This window comes from Meriones unguiculatus, chromosome 9 (genome assembly GCF_030254825.1).
Source record: "Meriones unguiculatus strain TT.TT164.6M chromosome 9, Bangor_MerUng_6.1, whole genome shotgun sequence".
NCBI classification, from domain to species: domain Eukaryota; kingdom Metazoa; phylum Chordata; class Mammalia; order Rodentia; family Muridae; genus Meriones; species Meriones unguiculatus.
This window is the reverse complement of record NC_083357.1, coordinates 8,779,936-8,803,505: the sequence shown is the minus strand read 5'-3', so window position 1 is coordinate 8,803,505 and position 23,570 is coordinate 8,779,936. Positions and strand designations below refer to the sequence as shown.

General features: G+C 41.5%; 2 protein-coding genes across 4 annotated transcripts in view; one reads left to right on the top strand and one right to left on the bottom strand.

Annotated features, from left to right (window-relative positions):
* The first annotated feature begins 80 nt into the window (after window positions 1–80).
* On the top strand, window positions 81–1,530 carry Spcs1 (signal peptidase complex subunit 1). Its single transcript, XM_021635205.2, has 4 exons — window positions 81–302; window positions 608–667; window positions 749–835; window positions 1,152–1,530. Exons 1-4 carry the CDS (start codon window positions 81–83, stop codon window positions 1,275–1,277), a joined length of 495 nt encoding a protein of 164 aa, XP_021490880.1. The 3' UTR covers window positions 1,278–1,530.
* A 1,958-nt stretch (window positions 1,531–3,488) lies between these two features.
* The window catches only part of Nek4 (NIMA related kinase 4), a 35,633-nt gene continuing 15,551 nt past the window's right edge, over window positions 3,489–23,570 (bottom strand). For 2 of the 3 annotated variants that reach the window (XM_021635244.2, XM_060390837.1), the window contains exons 8-15: window positions 20,076–20,225; window positions 17,911–18,060; window positions 17,411–17,477; window positions 16,167–16,300; window positions 14,498–14,586; window positions 12,539–12,741; window positions 9,891–10,024; window positions 3,489–5,073 (exon numbers count right to left, since the gene is read on the bottom strand). In XM_021635244.2, the coding sequence (XP_021490919.1) occupies window positions 4,981–5,073; window positions 9,891–10,024; window positions 12,539–12,741; window positions 14,498–14,586; window positions 16,167–16,300; window positions 17,411–17,477; window positions 17,911–18,060; window positions 20,076–20,225 (1,020 nt within the window). In that variant the 3' untranslated portion in view covers window positions 3,489–4,980. The remainder of the gene's footprint in view (window positions 5,074–9,890; window positions 10,025–12,538; window positions 12,742–14,497; window positions 14,587–16,166; window positions 16,301–17,410; window positions 17,478–17,910; window positions 18,061–20,075; window positions 20,226–23,570) is intronic. The other variant, XM_060390838.1, reaches the window with a different exon arrangement.

The following is a 23,570-nucleotide window of genomic DNA, read 5'->3' as shown; positions in this document are numbered from 1 at the left end:
CCCCGGCCAGGTCGCGGCCCCAGCCCTCGTGAGCAGCGAGCCGGGTGCTAGGGAACTCCGGAGGAGCACCTCCCTCCGCGATGGCGCGGGGCGGGGCCAGAGACTGTCCGTGCCTGTCCGAGACATCCGCTTCCGGGGCCACGGCCGTCGGACTGAGGGGCTCGGCGGGTCGGCCAGGCTACGTTCGGTGTCGCAGCCCGCAAGCCTCACGCCTTAGGAATCGGCTACGCTCGTTTTGCTGTCCGGATCAGTCTTCTCCGTCAATCATGCTGGAACATCTGAGTTCGCTGCCCACGCAGATGGTGAGGGCGCACATCCTAGCTCCCCACACCCCACTTCGGAGCCTAGCGGCGTCCTAGCCTTCCCCTGGAGCACCGATTGCTTCCCCTGGAGCAACCCCTAAGATTGCTGTTACTTTCCCCTTCTTCTCGTCCCCTTAACCCATGCTCCGTTAAGATGCCCAGGTTGCCCCGGAATATACGATTTTTGCTTCTTTACTCGGGCCCTTTTGCCGGTGTTGAATGACGCCTTGCTAAAACCGAGTTCCCTGCAAGAATTGCAGTTCTTTGGTAGTGGGACCAATTCTCCTCTTTTCTGTTGTCCCTAGGATTACAAAGGGCAGAAGCTAGCTGAACAGATGTTTCAGGGAATTATTCTTTTTTCTGCAGTAAGTATTGCTTTTACCTTGAAGCTCTTAATCCTGTCGCCCTTGGTTTGACTGTATTTAAAATAATTTGCTTCTTTTCAGATAGTTGGGTTTATCTACGGGTACGTGGCTGAACAGTTTGGGTGGACTGTCTACATAGTTATGGCTGGATTTGCTTTCTCGTGTTTGGTAAGACATTTGTGGGTGTTTGAACATTAGCAGCAACATAAATTTTGGGTCAGGCAAACTTGGTTGGACCTAGTAATGAGAATCAGAAGCAGCTTTTCTTTCCCATTAATGTTTCTGCTTCCTATTATTTAGTTCTTAAAACTCCTTTGTGTTTAAACTGTATAACAGGTAAGGCTTGTTCTCACCACCTGACATATCTTGTCTGGTCAGTTTGTTAATCTTTAGCATGGTGTTTATTTGGGGACCAGACATTATACGTAATGATCTTTTAAGCTCGAATGGAAATAGATACTGCCTTTTCTCTGTTCTGATCTAGCTGACACTTCCTCCGTGGCCTATCTATCGCCGACATCCCCTGAAGTGGTTACCTGTTCAAGACGTAGGCACAGAAGACAAGAAATCAGGGGACAGAAAACTTAAGAGGCATGCTAAAAACAATTGATTGGGGCCCACACGATTCGGCAGCTGCTTTCGTTTACTGTAAGATGGGCTGAATTGCTTTCACAACCAAAACATGAGCTTAAACCACCTGTTCTTGCAGACATCTAGTTGACCTCTCATTTCTAATCCAATTGTACTTTAATTTATAACTATTTTATACCGTCTCTTCATAATCTTGTTACGGAGAACAGGAAATACAAGTATGCAATGCTTCTTTCAGGTATACATAATGAATAAACACCTTATATCTGGTAGTACATTTTTCTTTTTAAAATATTTTTGCAATAGTTTATCACTGTATAGACCAGGCTACCTCTAAGCTCAAATCCTCCTGCTTCAGCCTCCCCAAGTGCTGGGATTACAGGCATATGTTGCCAACACCTGGCTTCACAGTCCTATTTATAGCAAAGTTTCACAATACATTATGAGTCATGGAACTGTTTTAATGGTGAGGTTTTTGTTGTTTGTAGACAAGGTCTTTGTACATAATCAGTACATAACCAGATGTCCAGGAACTTGCTATGTATACGAGGCTGGCCTTTGAACTCACAAAGTTCCACCTGCCTTTGCCTCCAGAGTACTGGAATTAAAGGCATGCCCCCACCACACCTAGCCTAAATGTTTTCAGTTATAATTCTTGGTGCAATTCTATATCTGATGGATCTCTTGTTGGCTCTTTTGCAAAACTTTTAGTAAAAAGCGAGAATTAGGTTTCGAAAATGCAAGCATCCTCTTGTTCTATCACTGCAAGTTCTAGGAGATTTTTAAAAATTCCTCACTTTTAAAAAAAATTATTTATTGTGTGGGTGTGCATGTTGCAGCCAGAGGACAACTTTCGGGAGTTGGTCACCTCACGCAGGGTAGGTAGGTCCTGGAGGTAGAGCGTGGGTCTTCAGGTACTCTCACTGGCTGAGCCATGTTGACAGCCCAGAGTCTCTCTTCCATTTTTTTTATATCATGTTAACATTTATTTATTTGTTATGTACTGTCCATGGGCCCACATGTAGAGGTCAGAGGACAGATGTGGGAGTCCTTCTGTGTGGGTCCAGGGATTGAACTCAGGTTGTTAGGCTTGGTGGTGAAAGCTTTTGCCTGCAAAGCCATTCATTTCACAGGCCTCCAGAAGGTGCGTTTTTAATTTGTATTTCATTCTAGTTTACTTGAGAGGAGGTCGCCTCAGGCTCAGAGACCCCAAAAAGCCATCAGACTCCAACCAGATGGGCAAGACTGAGAGCTCAGCCTTACCCAGACTCTCCATGGCACCTCCATCCAATTGTGAGGAAGCCAGGCCCACTGTGGCCAACCTGGACAACTCAGGGAGGGAATGGGCCTGAGGTGGGGGGGGGGGGGACAAGAAAACAAGGGTCTGGGATTGAAGGAGAGGGAGGAAGGACAGTAAGTTGTCAATGATAGCAGACAGCTCTGAGAAGTTTGCCAGTGTGGATCTGTGGAAATCAGCACTTTGGCACCCCCAAAACAAGAGCATGTAAGTGGAAGACATGTTCTTGAGGGGAACCAAAGTTGTAACTATAAAGCTTGACATTCCTTTTAATATTTCCAAGTGACTGAAAAGGTCTCATGTGAGGAATTATTAAAGGTAACATATTTCTCAGGACTTCCCATATATTGAGTTTAAGAAAACATCTTTAAAGACTGTAATTTAACAAAACCAGAAAAGAATCTTTTTTTTTTTTCCCAGAAAAGATTCTTTTAAAGAAAAACTAACACAGTAGATAAAGCATATTGTTAAATATAGTGTGATTCAGAAGTTAGAAACTTCCAGGTAAAGTAAAAAAAAAAAACAAGGGGCACCTCCCCCTGAGGGGGGAGCAGCCATGCCAGGCCAGGCCACAGAGGAAGACAATGCAGCCACTCCTAATGAGACCTGATAAGCTAGGGTCAGATGGAAGGGGAGGAAGACCTCCCCTATCAGACTTTTAGAGGGGCAGGGAGATGGAGGGTGGGTGGGATTGGAAGGGAATGAAGGAGGGACCTACAGCTGGGATACAAAATGAATAATTTATATAAAAATAAATTTAAAAAAACATCAAGGGGGCTGGACAGATGACTCAGCAATCAAGAGCACCTGCTGCTGCTCTTCGAGAGGACCCGGGTTCAATTCCTAACACCCGACCTGCACTTCACAACTGTCTGGAACTCCAGTTGCAGGGATCCAACACACTCACACAGACATACATGCAAACAGTGCACGTAGGAAAAAAGTCCCTTTATGGTCTTGAAATACAAAAGATGAAAACAGGAATAAAGATATACTAGGCGGAAAGGAGGGTAAACAGTGAAAAAGATGACAGACAGACAAGGTAGTGGCACCTTTATGCCAGCACTCAGGAGGCAGGGGCAAGCACAGCTCCAGCCTGAACAACAGCGAGTTCTAGGACCGCAAGAGCTACATAGTGAGGCCCTATCTCAGAAAACAAACTATCTGAAGCAATTTTCAGTCCTTTCAATACAGAGGTGATAGGGCTGCAGAGGTTGCTCAGCAGTTCCGAGCCCTTACTTTTGCAGAAGACCTGGGTTCAGTTCCAGCACCCACATCAGGTGGCTCACAACCACCTGCAAAGCTAGGTCCAGGGAATCTGACACCCTCTTCTGGCCTGTTGAGGCACCTGCACACACTTGATGTACATACATACACTTAAACAAATTCCCATAAAATTCATCTTAAAAAGTGAAAACGTATTAAAGATTTATTAATAAAAATCCCACTAGATGGACATTACTTATTAACTAGCACAACATGTGATACACAAGAACCTAGGTGCTAGGATTACACGTATGCACCACTTCACCCAGCCTTACAAGTATGTACTTAAAATAGGGAGACTCAGGTGCTACTTTACTGTACACAAATTGCAAATACCCAGTAGAACCAAGGATCTGGGTTTTCCTCAGATACTGCTTAATTGAAAGAGGAATTCACGCTTAAGAGATGTTTTAAGTGACGGAAAAGAATATATCAAGTCATAATGACTCACAAAGCTATACTCTAGACTGAACAAGAGTTCTAAGAGTCTAAAGAGTAAATCAAAATTCATTATGTGTAAAAATAAAAAAGTTCTTTAAATGCAACGTAGAACTTCATGTCCTTTAAATCTATTCCCAGAATAGTGAATTTATATTACAGAATAAATAACTTCTAAGGTTATTAACAGGAGCAAGCATTACCATGAGACATTTGCTTCCCTTGTTGTTTGTATCACTGTAGTACAGTACAAGCCAATGTTTCTGGCCCTGTTTCAACCAGTTAATATCTTTAAAAAAATAAACTAGATATAAAATTGGTTTAAGGTTCAGTAAACTAACAAACATAAAACATTTTTCCTTATAAACATGATATTCAAAGGTTTCTTTTGCAAACTTGTTTCACATTAGTCTACCTTGTCAATTTTTTATAGTAAGAAGATCCCAAAGAAATATCAAAGGATGGACTCTGAGCAACTGAAACGGTTTTTCTTTTCTTCTTTTTTTTTTTTTTTTTTTCCAGAGCTGAGGACCGAACCCAGGGCCTTGTGCTTGCTAGGCAAGCGCTCTACCACTGAGCTAAATCCCCATTCTTTCTTTCTTTCTTTCTTTCTTTCTTTCTTTCTTTCTTTCCTTTTCTTTTTCTTTCCTTTTTTTTTTTTTTAAAGATAATAACCTTTGAAAATAGAGTTTTTAGTTCTGGCTGCATGTTAGAACAAATCTCAAAAATTCACATTTTCTTCAAAAAATTTTAGCTGGCGAGCTTTCACGCTGTAAGTTGTGTACTTTTCCCCCATGCGCTCCTGCAGTCGTGCCTGTGTGAGAAACAGATAAGAAAATCAGTACATAACACGAACAACCCCTGTAATCATCAAAAGCGAAGGTTTTCCCAGGCATCACACTGTAAGAAGTAAGCTATTTGGCCCATTTCCAGTGTGAAGTGCCTTCAAAGCTCAATGTTTACGAGGAGCAGGTGCCTCTAGCCCCCAGCTGGCAGCTGATGCCTGCCTGTCCCACAGCTCCTGGTAGGCTGCAGACAGCTGGCTGGCCTGAGTCCCCATCAGAGAGCCCCAGAGGAGGAGTAACCAAGTAAGACGGAGAATCTGGAGTGGGGGGCGGGGCAAGAGGACGGCAAGTTCTTGGTTTGGGAACTTTGAAAAACCACTGTTTTGTGCCAACTCCGCATGTCAGCCATGTCCACATTTTCTCTATACTTTGTCTCTTTCTGCTGAATTGTACATTAAAAACTGCTTCATTTTCATTATACTCCTGAATTTATCTTAGTTCCAACAATACCAAGGAGGAAACCATATAGGGAAATACTAACAGTTCTGTTTACATACAATTACTGCATGTGATCTGTGTACAATCTGTGTGTTCAAACATGCCATAGTGCACTTGTAGAGGTCAGAGGACAACTCAGAGTTGGCTGTCTCCTTCCACCTTTACATGGCAAGAGCTTTTTCCTGCTGACTTCAAAGCCAGACATGAAGCCCAGCTGAAGTGGGAGAACCTCAAGTTCAAGGCCTGCCTGCGTGAGTTTGAAGCCAAGCTGAGTAACTTAGTGAGACCCAGTCAGTCTCGAAATAGAAAAGGGTGGGCAGGGCTTACAAAACCTGACTGGTAAGCCAAAAAAGGCATGTGCATACAATCTATCTGCTGAAAGGAATGCTTAAAATTAGAACACCTAGTGTGCTAGATGGATATGATATTCTGATATAATTCACTGAAGACATCACTTTGAAGGTATTCTAGTAAAAATACGCAACCTGAAGGTGAAGGCGGGAGGATTACACATTCAAGGCCAGTCTACATAGTGAATTTGAGACCAGCCCAGGCTACATGAGACCTCGGCTTAAAAAAAAAAAAAATCCAAGAAACAGTGAAAGCATAACCTAGGTAAGAATGGTAGCACATGTCTTCCACACCAGCACCAGGAGGCATAGGCACGAGGACTACCAATCCGAGGCCAGTCTATGTTACAGAGAGAGGCTCTGACTCAGAACCACAGAGCAGCACAGCGGCTAGGATGTGACTTAGTGTCTGTCTAGCATCCATGGAGCACTGGGTCTGGCAGCATATGCCTCTAATCCCAGAGCTTGGGGTGTGGAAGCAGGGTCAGAAGTTCAAAGTCATCTTTAGCTACATAGCAAATCTGAGGTAAGCATAGGATACATGAGACCCCATCTAAAACAGAAGGAAAAAAAATACTAAACCAAGTACTATTTTATTTTACATTTCTTTTTTTATTATTTCTTTATTAATGTATATGAGTGCTCTATCTGCATGCACACCTGCATGCCAGAAGAGGGCATCAGATCACTGTATAGATGGTTGTGAGCCACCACGTGGTTGCTGGGAATTGAACTCAGGAACTCTGGAAGAGCAGACAATGTCCTTAACTGCTGAGCCATCTCTCCAGTCCCCTATCTTATTTTATTTTATTTTTTATTATTTTATTTTATTTTACTGTTTGTTGGTTTGTTTTTGTTGTTTGAGACAGGGTTTCTCTGTGTAGCCCTGGCTGTTCTGGAACTTGCTCTGTAAACCAGGCTGGCCTTGAATGCACAGACATCTACCTGCCTCTGCCTTCCTGGAAACTGTGTGTCACCACTGCCCAGCTCCAAGTGCTATTTTGTAAAATATATGACCTGTAACCTTCAAAAATGTCAATAGGGCTAGGCTGTAGTTCAGTGGTACAGTATATATATATATACACACACACACACACACATCATGAACAAAGCCCTGGTTTCATACACAAAAGACAAAGTCACAAAAAAAAAATCTGAAGGACAGTTGTAAATTTTTAAAGATATGTTATAGAAAAGGTAACTGCGACTGGGTCTACATTGTTCATGGCAGCATAAGGAGCTCTAAAGACTGTGGAACTTGGAGATGTCTCAGAGGTTAAGAGCACTAGCTGCTCTTCCAAAGGTCAATCCCCAGGAACCACATGGTGGCTCATAATCTATAATGAGATCTGGTGCCCTCTTCTGGCATTCAGGCACACATGCAGACAGAACACTGTAGACATTTAAAAATAAACAAAAAACTGTGGAACTGGGGAAAATTATTTTCAAACACCACTTAAAGACAGAATGCTTTCCTAGCAGGCACAAGGCCCTGGGTTTTATCCCCATCACTAAAAAACAAAACAAAAAAAAATGGACCTACAAACATAGAAAATATGACTGAATATCTAATTCAAGGGCTAGTGAGATGGCTCAGTGAAAAAAAGACACTTGCCACTGAAGCCTGATGACCTGCATTGCATTCAATCTCCAGAAACCACATAGTGAAAGGAGAACCAATTCTCGAAAATTGCCCTTTAATCTCCACGTTTGCCATGGTATAGGCAAGCATGTACATTCTCACATGCACACGATAATGTAATATTAAAAAAGAGAGAGGACTGGAGAGATGACTCAGCAGTCAAGAGCACTTGTTCTTGCAGAGGGCTTGTGTTCAATTTCCAGCACAATTGGCAGCTTACAACTATCTGTAATTCCAGCTCCAGGGGATCAAATGCCCTCAGTGGGCACTAGGCATGCATGTGGTGCACAGACAAAATGAAAATGAAATCTAAAAAAATTTATTTTTTGGTTTTTCAAGGCAGGGTTTTTCTGTGTAGCCCTGGCAGTCCTGAAACTCACGCCATAGACCAGGCTGTACTCAAACTCAAGAGATTTGCCTGCCTCTGCCTCCCAAGTGCTGGGATTAAAGGTGTGTGCCACCAACACCCAGTTCTAAAGTTGTTTTTTTTTAAATGTTTACTAAAAATAAAAATATATATTCAAGAACATGTCGTAAGAGCTGGAAAACTGGTTCAGTGGATAAGAGGACTGGCTGTTCTTCCAGAAGACCCAGGTTCTGTTCCCAGCAGGCACACAACCATTTGTAATTCCAGTTCCAGGGGCTCGGATGCCCTCCTCCAGCCTCCAAGGGCTTCAGGAATAGAAGTGATACATAAACATACATGTAGGTAAAACAGCTATACACATAAAACAAAATAAAATAGTCAAAGCTAAAAAAACTTTAAAAAGAACATGTAAAAAAATTTGAAAAGAGCAATGGGAATCTTAGTATGTGAACCCCAGTAAAATTGCCATCAAACCCTAACATAGGGCTTCTTGCTCCCAGGTGAAAGGCTGTCTTCCTCAGGGAAGAGTACATCAACATATCTATCATCTACTGCAAAACTGAAGCTAAAATTCAAGAGAGTTTAAGCAAGAAGCCAGAAATTCTCTTCTGCCCTACGTAGCGGACAAGGTAGAGATTCAATGCAGCAACACTAAAATAATAGGGTTTCGGTCACCTTTGCCCCAGAGCAGAAAGTGGAGGTGCCACACGGGGCACAGCATCCCAAGCAAACCACAGACTACTACTCCAGCCCTCTCCTCCTCCAGCCAAATGCTCCTGCCCACCACCACCCTGCCACCCTCCTGTCTCTTTTTCAGATGGATCTTCACGTTGCCCGGCTGTTCTGAAGCACTTGGAATCAAGCAACCTCCTGCCAGTGCCTGGAACCACAAGCAAGTGCTACTAAAATTTCACAATATTTTCAACAGATTACACAAGAGGGAAGATTCAGACTATGAAAATTAGAAATTAAAATGGATATGTTACTTTCAATTCTATAGAAATAAACATTGTACAACTATAAATGATTGTACAGCAACCAATTTCATAACCTAGTCAAAACAGAAATTCCTAGAAATAACCTACCAAGACTGACTCACAAAGCATCAGAAACTCTGTATAGGCCCATAAATAGTGTAAGGATCAACTCAAACACTGCTATACACTGAGAAAAACATTTGCAAATCTTACATCTGATAAGAGACATGAATCTAAAATACATAAACACTCAATAATTTAAGCTATTGGCTCAAGTTTAAAATAAAGATAAATATGCGAATGGTTAAGAATATATGAAAATACAGACAACATCATTAGTCATCGGGGAAATGTAAGTCAAAATTACAATGAATACCATCTTATACCCACTAGAATGGCTATAACCAAACAGACAATTATCATCAAGAGTGTGGAGAAATTGGAATGTCTTATCTTAAGATATAAATGCTACTGCTACTATAAAATGGTTTAGTCACTTTAGGGAACTGTTTGGAAATCGCTCAAACATTTCAGTATAGCTACTGTATGATCAAGCAATGTAAAACCTTGGCCATGAAAAATGGAAATCACACAAGTATTCATCAGCTGATGAATAAACAAAATGCATAGGATAACATCTGGACATAAAAAAGACTACAGTATTGATATATGTTACAACAAGGATGACTCTTCAAAATACACAGAGAGGAGCAAAACACAAAGATCGCTTGTATGTGACTCCATCTGTATAAACTGTCCAGAGTAGGGAATATGTGCAGAGAGAACCATCTGCTGCTGGTGGGGGCTGGCTGGGGACTCAAGACAATGGGGACACTGCTTATGGTAGAAAGGTCTTTGAGGAGCTGTGAACATGTTCAAATACTGACTGTGCTAATGGCTCAACATGAAATATATACTTCAAATAGGGAAGCTGCAGGGTACATAAATTATATTTAAAAAGTAACTTTAAAAGTCTGTAACAAAAGCAGCTTGACACAGTAACGACACTTACCTCTCTCTCCAATTCATCTTCCTCCTCCAAAAGATCATACACCTGCTCTAAAAGCTGAACCCCCAGGCCTTGGATTACATCAGCTCTCAAGACTTCAACTATTCTCCTGATCTTTTCAGAACCTGGTATGATAGCTAAAAATGCAGCAACAAAAACAGAGAAAATAAATAGCACTACAGCAAGAACAATACAATATGTAAAAATCATGTAGCAATTATTTTCACTTCAATAAGAATCTGGCTTAATGACTTCATTTATATACTTTTCCTGAGCTGGGCATGGTGGCACACGCCTTTAATCCTAGCGCTTGGAAGGCAGAGGCAGGTGGATCTCTGTGAGTTCCATAGGCTAGCCTGCACTACAGAGCAAGTTCTAGGACAGCTGGGGCTGTGTAGAAAGACTTGTTTCCAAAACAAAACAAAAAACCCAAAGTATAATAAATAAATAAATGTACCTTTTTCTATTTATTTTATTAATGTTAGTTATCATACAATACTGTATTTCATTATAACATTTGTATATAGATATATTATTTACTTTGATCATAATTACCCCCATGACCTCCACCATCCTCCCATCAGTCACTGGCCCCCTTCTTCAATTCAAATAATCCCCTTTCTTATGTTACTTATTTTTATCTGTTTGAGTCAGGGTCTTATTCTGTAGCCCAGGCAGGCTGCAAATTCTAAGTGATCCTCCTGCTTCAGCCTGCTAAGTACGGGGATTACAGACATGAGCAATCTTGCCTAGCTCATTTATATAGTTCAATTTTTTTTTAAATATTTATATTTATTTTATGTGTTTAGGTGTTTGCCTACATGTCTTTGCACCACATCTGCAGTGCTCACAGAGGCCAGAAGAGGGCCTCAGTTCCCCTGGAACTGGAGTTACAGACAATGGTGCACTGTCATATGGATGCTGGGAACTGAGCCCAGGTCCTCTGGAAGAACAGCCAGTGCTCTTAACTGCCATCTCTCCAGCCCTACTTTAGTTTGCTTAAAAAAAAAAAAAAAAAAAAAAAAACCTCTTTCATTCTTTTTTTTTTCTTTCAGATGTATTTACTTATTATTTATATACAGCATTCTGCCTGCATGTATACCTGCTCACCAGCAGAGAGTACCAGATCTCACTGTAGATGGTGGTTGGGACCCACCAGGTGGTTGCTGGAAATTGAACTCAGGCCCTTTGGAACAACAGCCAGTGCTCTTAACCTCTGAGCCATCTCTCTACCCTGCCCTATTTTAATTAAAAAAAAAAATTATTTTTGGGGGTTCTAGGAATGGATGGAACACAGGCCTTGTACCTGTTAGGTTAAGCCCTACCAGTAAGCTACATCTCTAGTATTTCAGTGACTAAAAATTTAGTCATTAAGATTCCTGCATCTCACATTTCTATTTTACTTGTACTTTTTTTTTAAGATTTCTTTATTTTATTATGTATCAATGTTCTGCTTGCATGTACATCTGAACACCAGCAGAGGGCACCAGATTTCATTAAGAATTAAGATGGTTGTGAGCCACCATGTGGTTGCTAGGAATTGAACTCAGGACCTCTGGAAGAGCAAGCAATGCTCTTAGCCTCTGAGCCAGACAGATCTATATAGACAGATAAACCTTTCTGAAATCCAGGATACCTCCATGATAAGTTACTCATGCGGAATAAAATAAAATCTACATCCCTCATGAAAAAAAAAAAAAAAAGATCCCTACATCTCTAAAATCTAAAAACCTAACTTGAAGAATTAACAATTAACAAGTGTCCAATTTGAAGAAAACTGACATTAAAAACTTCAGATATGCCAGGCTCAGTGGTGTTCGACTAATCCTAGCACTCAGTAGGCAGAGACAGGCGGATCTCTGTGAGTTTGAGGCCAGCCTGGTCTACAAAGTGAGACCAAGACAGCCAAGGCCACACAGAGAAACCCTGTCTGGAAAACAAACAAACAACAACAAAAAACCAAAAACAACTTCAAATATTTCATATAATGACATAAGGCTTACTGAATTATTTCTTTTTTAAAAAATCAAATTTCTAGAGGGGCAGGGGAGAAGATGAGGGAGGGAGGGATTGGGAGGGAAAAAGGAAGGGGGCTACAGCTGGGATACAAAGCAAATAAATTGTAATTAATATAAAAATAAAAATTTAATAAAAAATCAAATTTCAAGGAACTGGAGAGATGGCTCAGTGGTTAAGAGTCCTTGTTCTCCTAGAGGACCTGAATTCAGTCCCAGCTCGCACATCAGGTGGTTCACAACCACCCGTAACTCCAGCTCGGGGGACCCAGTGCATCTGATCTCCATGGGCACTGCACTCACACGCACATACCCATATCCACAAATGGTAGCAAATGCCTAGAATTCTACCACTTGAGAGGCTAAGGCCAGAGAATCAGCGGTTCAAAGCTGTTCTTAGCTACAGAGTATGTTTGAGGCCAACTTGAGCAAGTTTGAAGTCAACTGAGACGCTGCCTCATAAAACCAAAATATAAAAACATACATTTTCATGAAACTTTTGGGTTACATCTGTTGACTGCATAAGATATGCCTTTAATGTAGATATCCAAATGAGAAATTAAAAACAACTTGCAAGTATTAGCCTGGTTCTCCACCAACTACATTTGTGACGCTGTGAAAGAATAAGCCAATCACCTGAAGGCAGCTCTTTACAGTGGAGTTCCACCTCTTCTACAACCTTGCCGTGAAGTACCAGTGTGTCTCGGTACCTCCGATGAAGTTTGAATTCTGATACTGGATTTAGTACCTGGAGATTGTCACAGCTCTCTTTAGAATCCAGCTTAAGAGTCTGGGTCATCAACTGTACCAAGTCACTCATTTCATTTGTATGGCTTTTCCTGAGTAAAAAAAATCTCCTTAGTATTGACTTTTATTGACTTCACATAAAAGTTAAATGTGAAATGACCTTTAAGGGGTTCTACCTGCAAATACCCAGCAGGAAAGAAACTATAATATACTTGTGAAATACAAAAATCAACTACAGAAAGACAATGAAGAATGAGTAAAATTGATATCTGATTTTGGAAAGGAATCCAATATTTAGCATCTCAATAGACAGAAAGAAAGCATCAGGCAGAAGCAAGGGCTAAAGTTCAACAGCCTCTGCTAGCAGAAGGCAAGAGGGAGCTTGGAAAGGAGAGGGCCAGAAAGAAGCAAGCCAACTTTGCATACAAATTCTACATAGCCAGTCCAAGTGACTTAATTTTACACAAATATAAAAAGTCAAGAATAGTCAAAGAAGCCAGACATGACGGTGCACACCTATAATCCCTGCACTGTGGGAGGAAGAGGCAGGTGGATCTCTGTGAGTTCCAGGCCAGCCTGGTCTACAAAGTAAGTCCAGGACAGCCAAGGCTACACAGAGAAACCCTGTCTTGGGGGGAAAAAGTTTTAAAAGAATAATCAAAGAAACACAGAGATACCATCCTCAGAGAGCTAAAATTCACAAGGTACACTCCACTCAAAACCAAAAAGATAGAGCTGGAGGGGTGGGTCACAGATTAAGAGCATTGGCTGCTCTTCCAGAGGTCCTGAGTTCAAGTCCCAGCAACCACATGGTGGCTCCCAACCATCTATAGTGAGATCTGCTGTCCTCTTCTGGAATGTAAGTACACATGTAGGCAGAGTACTGTATAAATAATAAATATAAATAAATCTTTTTTAAAAAACTGAAAACAGAAAAAAAAAGAAAAAGAAAACTGAAAACAGGAGAAAAAAAATGAAATTTTCACCCTTGTGAAAGAAAAAAAATGGAAAAAGAAACCCAGAAGTGACACAAGTGATAGAACGAGTACATGAGGACAGTAGGTATTAATATATTTCATATGGCTACAATAGAAAAAATATGAACATACGAAGGGAGCAGTGTGGAAGGTATACAATAGGCCTATGTCAAACTTTTAGAGGACACAATGTGTTAAATAGGGCTAATGGACTAGACACTGAGAACAGGTGAGTTTACTGTATAATCTATGGAAATAGAACAAAGAAAAAAGTGGAAGAATAATCAGAACATCACAGAGGTTGTGTACATGCCTAAGCAATCTAATACAGGTGTACGTGGAATCCGAGGGAGGGGTGAGAGCCTGTCTCAAAAAACAAAGAATCCCAGGAAAGGAGGGAGGAAGAAGTGTCAAAAAGATGCAAGGAAAATAACATTCAACACTGATTAAAACTACAAACGTGTAGGTCCAAGAACACAGGCTAAGAATTCTGAGTGAAAATGACATTGTTCATAGAAGATCAATTCTGTTTAAATTTTTAAAATTATTTTATGTGTGTAGGTGATCTGCTTGCATGAATGTGTATCACATGCATGCAGTGCCCACGGAGGCCAGAAGATGGTGTCGGATCCCCTGAAACCGGAGTTACAGATGGTTGTGAGCCGTGGGTGCTGGCAAGTGAAGCCAGGTCCTCAGGAAGGGCAGCCAGCCTTGTTAACACTGAGCCATCTCGCCAGTCCCTCCTACAAGATATATGTGTAATCTAGGATGTACTGCAAACCATTTGTAATGTTATGATGAGACCCACAGGTTCTAGCTATGCTATCTGGAGGCAGTTCAAACAGAGCTGAGACAGCAACCAAGAACTTACCCTTCCCTGGAATCCCCATCTGATTTATCAGTTGAGCTCGTAGAAGAACTTAACTCATCCTCAGACAGACCATGTATCAGGCTCTTTTCCTATTAGTGTTTGGAAAGAACAACAAACCCAGAATGTAAAACTCACAAAGTTTTAAGTGCAATAACAAGGTACCTTGAATACAATCAAAAAGGAGAAACTGACAGAAAAGTTAACTTATTCAAATGATGTCACCATTCACCGTGAAGTTCATATTTAAGACCGAGGAACATCAGGGTGAAGCTTTCCACCACCACAGTCTCAGCTATCAACACATTTCCTTTGCAGACAGGAGTGGATGGCTGCTCTGGTGACTCAGTTCTCAGCAAGAGGGCTTACTCCAGAAGGAACACTGGCATTTTGAATGAAGCCATGCACATCAATCCAGGCAATTTCCACCTGCCTCTATGTAAGATTATTAAAGTTCTTTACAGGGTTACCTAATACAATTCACTTAAACCTTACAGCTTTAGAAAGGGCAGATGTCGATTAGTGAAGCAACTAAATGTTACTGTGGACAACACAGGCAGGTGTGGTGCTCACATCTAATCCCAGTACTCAGCAAACTCATGCAGGAGAATTTCATTAAGTTCCAAGCTGGCCTAGGACCTATAGAGTAAATCTGAGAAGATTCTAGGTCAAAAACCTTAATAACTTGACACAAACAGGAAACTAAAGATTAATGATTAACAAATGAGTTAAAAATCTGTCCAGACGTGGGGGCTAGAGAAATGGCTCAATGGTTAAGAGCAACTGACTGTTCTTCCAAAGGACCTGGCTTCAATTCCCAGCACCCATATGGCAGCTCACAACTGTCTGTAACTCCAGTTCCAAGAGATCTAACACCCTCACAAACACATACAAGCAGGCAGAACACCAATCAATGTACACAAAATAAAAGTAAATAAATATTTTTTTATAATGTGGCCAGACAGATGAGGTATTTATTGATAAAGAAAAATAGACAGGGGCTAGAGACATGGTTCAGTGGCTAAGAGCACTTGCTGCTCTTCCAGAGGTCCTCAGCTCTAAAACTCTGAAACTGCAAGCAAGCCCCAGTTAAATGCCTGTTTTAATTAATTAATTAATAGTTGTTGTTGTTGTTGTTTTGTTTTACTGGGGTTTTTTTTTGTTTGTTTGTTTTTGTTTTTTGAGACAGGGTTTCTCTATGTATTGGCTGTCCTGGAATTCACTCTGTAGACCAGGGTGGCCTCAAACTCAGTGATCCTCTTGCCTCTACCTCCGGAGTTCTGGGACTAAAGGTGTGTACTACCACTGCCCAGCTAAATGCTCTCCTTTGTAAGAGTTAGGGTGGTTATGGTGTCTCTTCACAGCATAGAACATTGAGTAAACCAGACACTGAAACAGGAAAGTCAAAAGTTCAAGGTCATCCTGGGTTCCACAGCAAGATTTTATCTCGAAATGAACTGAGTATGGCAGTGTATGCCTGTATTCTCAACACCTAGTGGAGGCAGGACGACTAGGAGGTCATCCTCAGCTACACAGTGAGTTCCAGGTCAGCCTGGGCTACTGAGACCCTGTCTCCAAAAAGGAATAACTTAGTCCACAATGCCCCTAAATAAATGATGCTGATGTCTGTGAAGCTTGCTGTCTTAGATTCCCCAGAAATAGACACATCTACCTTTTCCCTCAGGAGTGTGTGATGCACCTGAGTGATGCTGCAGTCAGAAGAGAATCGTCGGGCAGGGATGGGTTTCTCTTCTTCCTGGGGCTTCACTGACTCTACTGCACTTGGAGTTCTCCGAACTGAAGGGCCTGAAAATATAAACACCCCAGTAGCTGTCTGTAGTAGGCTGGACTCAACTAAGGAAGACTTTGTACACAGTATAGAAGATACCATAGAAAGAGTAAGCTACAGTAACCCAAACAGCACATTCATCATCATTCTAGTATCTGTCACTTTAACCCAAATTTAGTTCTGAGTTTACTAGCTTTGGACCTTGGGCAAGTCACTTAACCCTCTGGAACTACAGAGTAATAGTCTACCTTTGGGATGATTAAAATCATAAATAAAATACTACCGTTAACACATTTACCATCATGCTGGAGACACAGTCACCTTTAATAAAGAAAAACTGGTAACACAACTTTTAGATGATGGTAGTAAGAAAGACACACACACACACACACACACACACACACACACACACACACACACCAGAGGGGCTGGAAAGATGGCTGAGCTGTTAGGAGCACTTGATGCTCCTGCAGAAGGTTGAGTTCTGTTGCCACACAGACATGGCGGCTCACAACCATCCATGTAACTCCAGTTTCATGTAAGCCAATGATTACTTCTGACCTCTGTGGGCACTAGGCATGAATGTGACTTACATACACATATGCAAGTAAAATGCACACATAAAATAAATCTAAAAACAATTTAAAATTCAAAGCCCCCGGCTCTCTGGCTCTCTCTTCCTTTTAAATTTATTTATTTATTTGTTTAAGATTTTTAGATTTTAAATTTTTATTTTATGTGTATGTGTGTTTTGCCTACATGTCTGTACGTGTACTACATATGTAACCAGCACACAGTGGTCAGAAGAGGGTGTTGGATCCCCTGGAACTGAAGTTAAAGATGGTTGCGAGCTACCAGGTAGGTATTCAGATCTGAACCTTGGTCCTCTGCAAGGGCAACAAGTACCATTAACCGTTGAGCATCCCTCCAGTCTCTGGCTGACATTTTAACCCTCTTTCTCTGACACAGAGTCAGCACTATAATACCTTATAAGGCTTTTCCAAGAAATTTCAAAAACTCTTCCAAATGCTTTTCCCAAATGGATTATTGCTGCTTCAACGCTTGTATACCTAACAACCAGAGCCAACGCTGCCTCCAGCTATCAACAACAGCTAGATAAACCTCACCTGAGGGGAGCATCTCTTCCTGCGACTGCTTCAGTCGTCTTCTCTCTCTGGCCGATAATGGCCGATCCTTTGAAACAAATCATGGAATTATTCCTCTTTCTAGTCACTATTCCTGTAGCAATGCATAATGTACCAACAGTGCTAAAGGCCTCCCATGGTCTCTCAAGGAGCAGAAACCACTTTGCATATGGAATTTGGTACACATAAGGGTCACAGCTGTTAAGGAATATCACAGCCCTGGCTTCTGGAAGAGGCTCATTTGTAGAAGAACAAGAAGACGTTTTTATACTTCTAATACTCAGAAGCAACTGCAAATGGCTATCTTTGGAGCTGCAGGCTAAATCCATTTCAACCAAAGCTAATGTGAAGCACAAATGTCTCTTCTAGAATTGGTAAAGTGGGGCCACTATGTTTTAATATGAATCCCTACAATATACATAGATTTTATAGTCCAAATCTTTATAAGAAGTATTTTTAAACCCAGCATATATCCATACAACCTTTGATGATGATGTTGAACCGATCCTTGAACTGTTTACAGACCCGGCCACAGGTCTATTTTGGTTTTCATTATTTTGCTGTGTTGATATGACATCCACTTTTCCAATAGCAGGGTGAGAAGGCAAAAGCTGAGGGGGTGATTCCTGGAACTTGAATAATGTAAAGAGGAGGAGATTATTAGTTTCATATATAGCCATCTCTAAAACTTCCCACTGCAAGTACCACATGCATTCACCAGTGATTTGTCTTTAAAATTTTTATTTAAAGCATTAAAATTTTTTTGTTGTTTTTTTTTTTTTTCAAGGCTGGGTTTCTGTGTGTAGCTCTGGATGTCCTGGAACTTGCTCTGGCTTCAAACTTACAAAGATCCACCTGCCTCTGCTTCCTAAGTGCTTGGATTAAAGGCCTGTGCCACTACCGTCTTGAATATACATACATACATATATATTTTTTTTTAAACAAAAGAAGGCCTTATGTCCCCCAGGCTACCCACAAATTGACTATATGTAGGCAAGGATGAGTATACATTTCTGATTTTCATAGTTACATATCCTAAATTTTGGGGTCATAGGTTTGTACCACCATGCCTAGTTTACTTGGTGCTAGGGAACTGAACCCAGGACTTCATACATGCCAGGCAAGCACTCTACCAACTGAGCTACACTAACATTTTTTAAAATCGAGGCCTGATTATGCACCCCATAATCCTAGCTTCTTGAAAGGCTGAGGCAAGAAAGCCACAGTTTCAAGACCTGCCTGTGCTACAGAGACTTTGCCAAAAGTGAATGACTACCTAAGAAATTTAGGGAAGATATTTTAATAAGGGAGGCACTGAAAGCTAGGATTGCAACTTGATGGCAGAGTGCTTATACAGCTTACACAAGACCCTGGGTGTAGAGGAATTTTAATTCAGACTATGGCTGCTCTGGCAAGAGATCACATTTAAAGACCTTCGAAGTCTGTGTGCTCCGACTGGAATACAACATGCCTTTAAGCCAGGAGACAGAGGCAAGCAGATCTGTGTTCAGGGCCAGACTGGTATAGAGCAAGTTTCAGCTAAAGAAAAGCTTAGGTCCAGGCATGGTGGTACAAGCCTTTAATCCCAAACAATGAAGGTGAAGTTAGTATGTAGAAGGAAACATCCATGTTTGAAAGTGATGTCTAATTGAGTGGCAGAAAAAATGATGCATCAGAGAAAAATTTGACAGAATAGAATACTCCCAACTCTCACTAGAAGAGAGAGGAAAGGGAAACTACTTAATGGGTAATGCAGAGGGAGGAGGCAGTTTTACCAGAACAGTAATAGAGAGACAGGTTGCAAAGAGAGAGAACTCAGGTGAAGACCAAATGAAACAGAGAATGAGAAGGAACCAGGAGATTAGAGCAGATTGCTTGAGTTAGCATGAGGCCAAGTAGAGCAATTCAGGGGCCAAGAGAAAGTCAGATTGAATCAGTCAGACAGGAGAGAAGTTTGAGCCAAAATAGCTGAGTTAAACCAGCCAGCCCAGAGCTCAGAAAGAACAAGAAAGGGTGAGCTTATTAAGCAGTAAGTCTCAGAGGCTGAAAACATTCTAGGCCTAGGATAGAGTATAAGGAAGCTAGAAGCTTCCAGGACTAGGCCTAGTTTAGCAGAAAAAGGCAGTAAGCTCTGAGACAACAATTGAACCAGGCAAATAAAAGTTCCTTTTATACTTGGGTTCTTTTTCCAGAACTACATAGAAAAAAGTTTATATATAGATAGATATAGATAGATAGATAGATAGACACATCTATTATGCATATTACATATATAATATTCAATATATCATACATCTTATATACTGTACACATATGTAGTAAATAAGGCATATATATATATATATATATATATATATATATATATATAGTTTAGCAACACTATATATAGTGTTTAGCAACATAGCACAAAGGAACCAACAGCCTGTTCCTTTAATTTTCAAATGATCCACTCATTTCTGCTACATTTCCAACTCACTGATATTTGAAAGCTAGTGTTAAGCACTTTATCCTTGATCAGCTTCTTGATCCACTCTTTGCATTTCTTCTGCACTTTTGGCAACTGCTAACCATTCTATACAAAAGTCGAGCGTTCCAGAGAGTCTGTCTCCCAAGCAGCACAATGACTCACTGCACAGAGATTGCTGACCTGGCTCTTTGTTCGACCATGGTCAGTTTGTTCTCTTTTTTTCTGCCTTCGCTGTCGGGACACAGAAGGTTCAGACATGGAGCTCTGTGGCTGGAGTCTTGGATGGATGCCGTCCTGTTTTTCTATAATACATCCACCGGTAACTTGATCCTTAAAAGCAATAAAATGAAAGAAACAAATACAAAAGAACTGCACAGAGTAACACAACAGTCTTTGAACTTCAAATGCCAAACGCTCTACACTTTTGAAATTGCAAAAGGAAGAGCTAGAGAGTTCAGCAGCTAAGAACACAGGCTGCCCTTCCAGAGAACCTGGGTTCAATTCCAAGTACCCACATGGCAGCTTACAACCGTCTGTAACTTGATTTTTTAAGATTTATTTATTTTTATGTATATGAGTGCTTTATCTTCATGCACACGTGCTTGCCAGAAGAGGGTATCAGATCACATTATAGATGGTTGTGAGCCACCATGTGGTTGCTGGGAATTGAACTCAGGACCTCTGGAAGAGCAGCCAGTGCTCTTAACCTCTGAGCCATTTCTCCAGCTTCATATCCCATAAATTTAAAAAACAATTTTAATTGTAAAATGAAAGTGAGAAGGAAGTATTCTCTTTCTCAAAATGAATGCTATGTTTACAGGAAATGACGGCACTAATTAACAAATGCTCTGATTTCTACTCTCTTGCCTCTAAAGTAAAGAACACTTTCAATTTGGTCACAAAAAGAGAAACAAATCCAATTAAAAATTGGCAACAACAGGCAATGGTGACATACATCTTTAATCCAGCACTCGGGAGGCAGAGGCAGGTGGATCTCTGTTAGTTCAAGGCCAGCCTGGTCTACAGAGCAAGTTCCAGAACAGCCAAGCCTACAACAGAGAAACCCTGTCCAGAAAAAAAAAAAAAAATCTTCTTTTGGAGGTGGAGAGATGATTCAGTGGTTAAGAGCACTGGGTGCTCTTCGAAATTCAATTCCCGAGTTCAATTCCCAGAACCTACATGGTGACTCACAACCATCTACAACGGAATCTGATGCCCTCTACTAACTTTCAGGTGTGCATGCAGACAGAGCATTTACATGAATAAATAAATCAGAAAGAAGGGAGGGAGGGAGGAAGGAAGGAAGGAAGGAAGGAAGGAAGGAAGGAAGGAAGGAAGGAAGGAAGGAAAGAAAGAAAGAAAGAAAGAAAGAAAGAAAGAAAGAAAGAAAGAAAGAAAGAAAGAAGGAAAGAAAGAAGGAAAGGAAGGCAACAAGGGGCTAGAGAGCTGGTGCAGTAGCTAAGAGCACTTTTGCTCCAGCAGAGGATCAAGTTCAGTTTCATGCAACCACATGGTAACTCACAACTGTCTGTAACTCTGGTTCCAGACACTCCAACATCCTCTTTTGGCTTCTATGGGTAGCAGGAATGCATATGGTACACAAATATACATGTAGGCAAACACTCATACACGTAAAATAAAAATGAACATTCAAAAACTTGCCCAAGATTCTGTACAGCCCATTTCTCCAAGGAAGTACAGAAATGACGAGTGCATGTATAAAAAAGTCCTCAGTCCATGAGCAGACAAGGCAAGTGTTTAGGAAGATGCAAGTCAAAACCACAGTAAGGGTCTGAGAGATGGACCAGTGGTGAGGAGCACATACTGCTCTTCCAGAAGACCTGAACTCCGTTCCCAGCATCCACCTCAGGTAGCTCACAACCACCTGTAACTCCAGCTCCAGAAGATCTGATATCCCTGGCCTCACAGGACATGCGCCCTCACGTGCACATACCCACGCACAGACACACATAATTTAAAAATAATAAAAATAAGATCTAAAAGAAAAAATAAGACTCTCCTGCAGACCCTTGGGGCCAATAGCTAGAATCACAGTGCTGCCAACAGGACTGGGGATGTAGGACAGCGGTAGGGCGCCTGCTGAGCATGAATGAAGCACTGGGTTTGGTTACAGTATTAAAAAAGATGGACAATAGCAAGTCCTGACAAACATTCCAGAGAAGGTAGGACCCTCGTGAATCACCACTGAGAAGCTATGACCACAGTTCCTTTAGAACACAGCACTGGCTGTCGTCTCTCAGGAAGTTAAACATGGCGTGGGTACTGAGAGATGAGACGGTTCAGTGACTGAGAGCACTGTGCAGCCAGGCAGCGGTGCTGCGCGCCTCTAACCCCAGCTCTGGGGAGGCAGAGGCAGGGGGATCTCTTTGAGTTCGAGGTCAGTGTGGTCTACAGAGTGAGTTTCAGGACAGCCAGTGCCACACAGAGAAACCCTGCCTTGAAAAATAACCAATAATAAAAATAAAAATAAAGCACTGGCTGCTCTTCCAGAGGACCCAGGTTCAACTCCCAGCACCTACATGGGAGCCCACAACAAACAATAACTCCAGCTCCAGGGGATCTGATGCCCTCTTCTGGCCTCTCTAGGGAACAAACACAAAAGTGGTACATAGACATACATGCAAACAAAACACCCAAACACACAAAATAAACATTAAAATTGTTCATTGAACATATGTACATTGAGATGGCTCAGTGAATAAAAGCTCTGCCATCAAAGCATAATAACCTGATTTTGATCCCTTGAACCCACACAAAAGTCAGAGAAAATCAACTTCACAAAGTTGTCCTCTGGCATCTGCACCCGCACCATGGTGTCCGTGCTACGCGCGCGCACGCGCGCGCACACACACACACACACACACAGCTGGTAAAGATGGCTCAGTGAGTAAAGGCACTTGCCACCAAGCCTGACAGCCTGAGTTCAATCCCCAGAACCCAGACAGGGGGAGGAGAATCCAACTCTCGTAAGTTGTCCTCTGATCATTACTTGCATTCCACAGCACTCATGTGTTCCATAGACATGTGCATGCATGCACACAAAACAAATGATTTAAAAAAAAATGCACAGGAGCCAGAGATGACAGGGATAAAGAGCACTGGCTGCTCTTCCGGGGGACCTGGCTTTGAGTCCCAGCAACCACCTGGGGGCTCACAACTACCTGTAACTCTAACCCTAGAGGATCCAACACCCTTTTTTTTTGCCTCTTTGGGCATTGCACACACATGCAGGCAAACTGCCCACACACATAAAAATAAGCAACAAGGGCTGGAGAGGTGGCTCAGAGGTTAAGAACACTGGCTGTTCTTCCAAAGGTCCTGAGTTCAATTCCCAGCAACCACACTGTGACTCAGAACCATCTATAATGAGGTCTGGTGCCCTCTTCTGGTGCTCAGGCATATATGTAGGCAGAATGCTGTATAAATAATAAATAAATAAATCTAAAAAAAAAAAAAAAAGCAAACAAAAATTTAAAAAGAAGCATATACACAAATATTCATAGCAGGGTTAGAGATTTAACCCAGCAATAGAGAACCTGCCTGCCTAACCTAGCATGTGTAAAGCTCTGAGTTCAATCCCAACACCACATGTACACACACACACACACACACACACACAAAATTAAAAGCGTTACCTACAAGGGAACATACTGG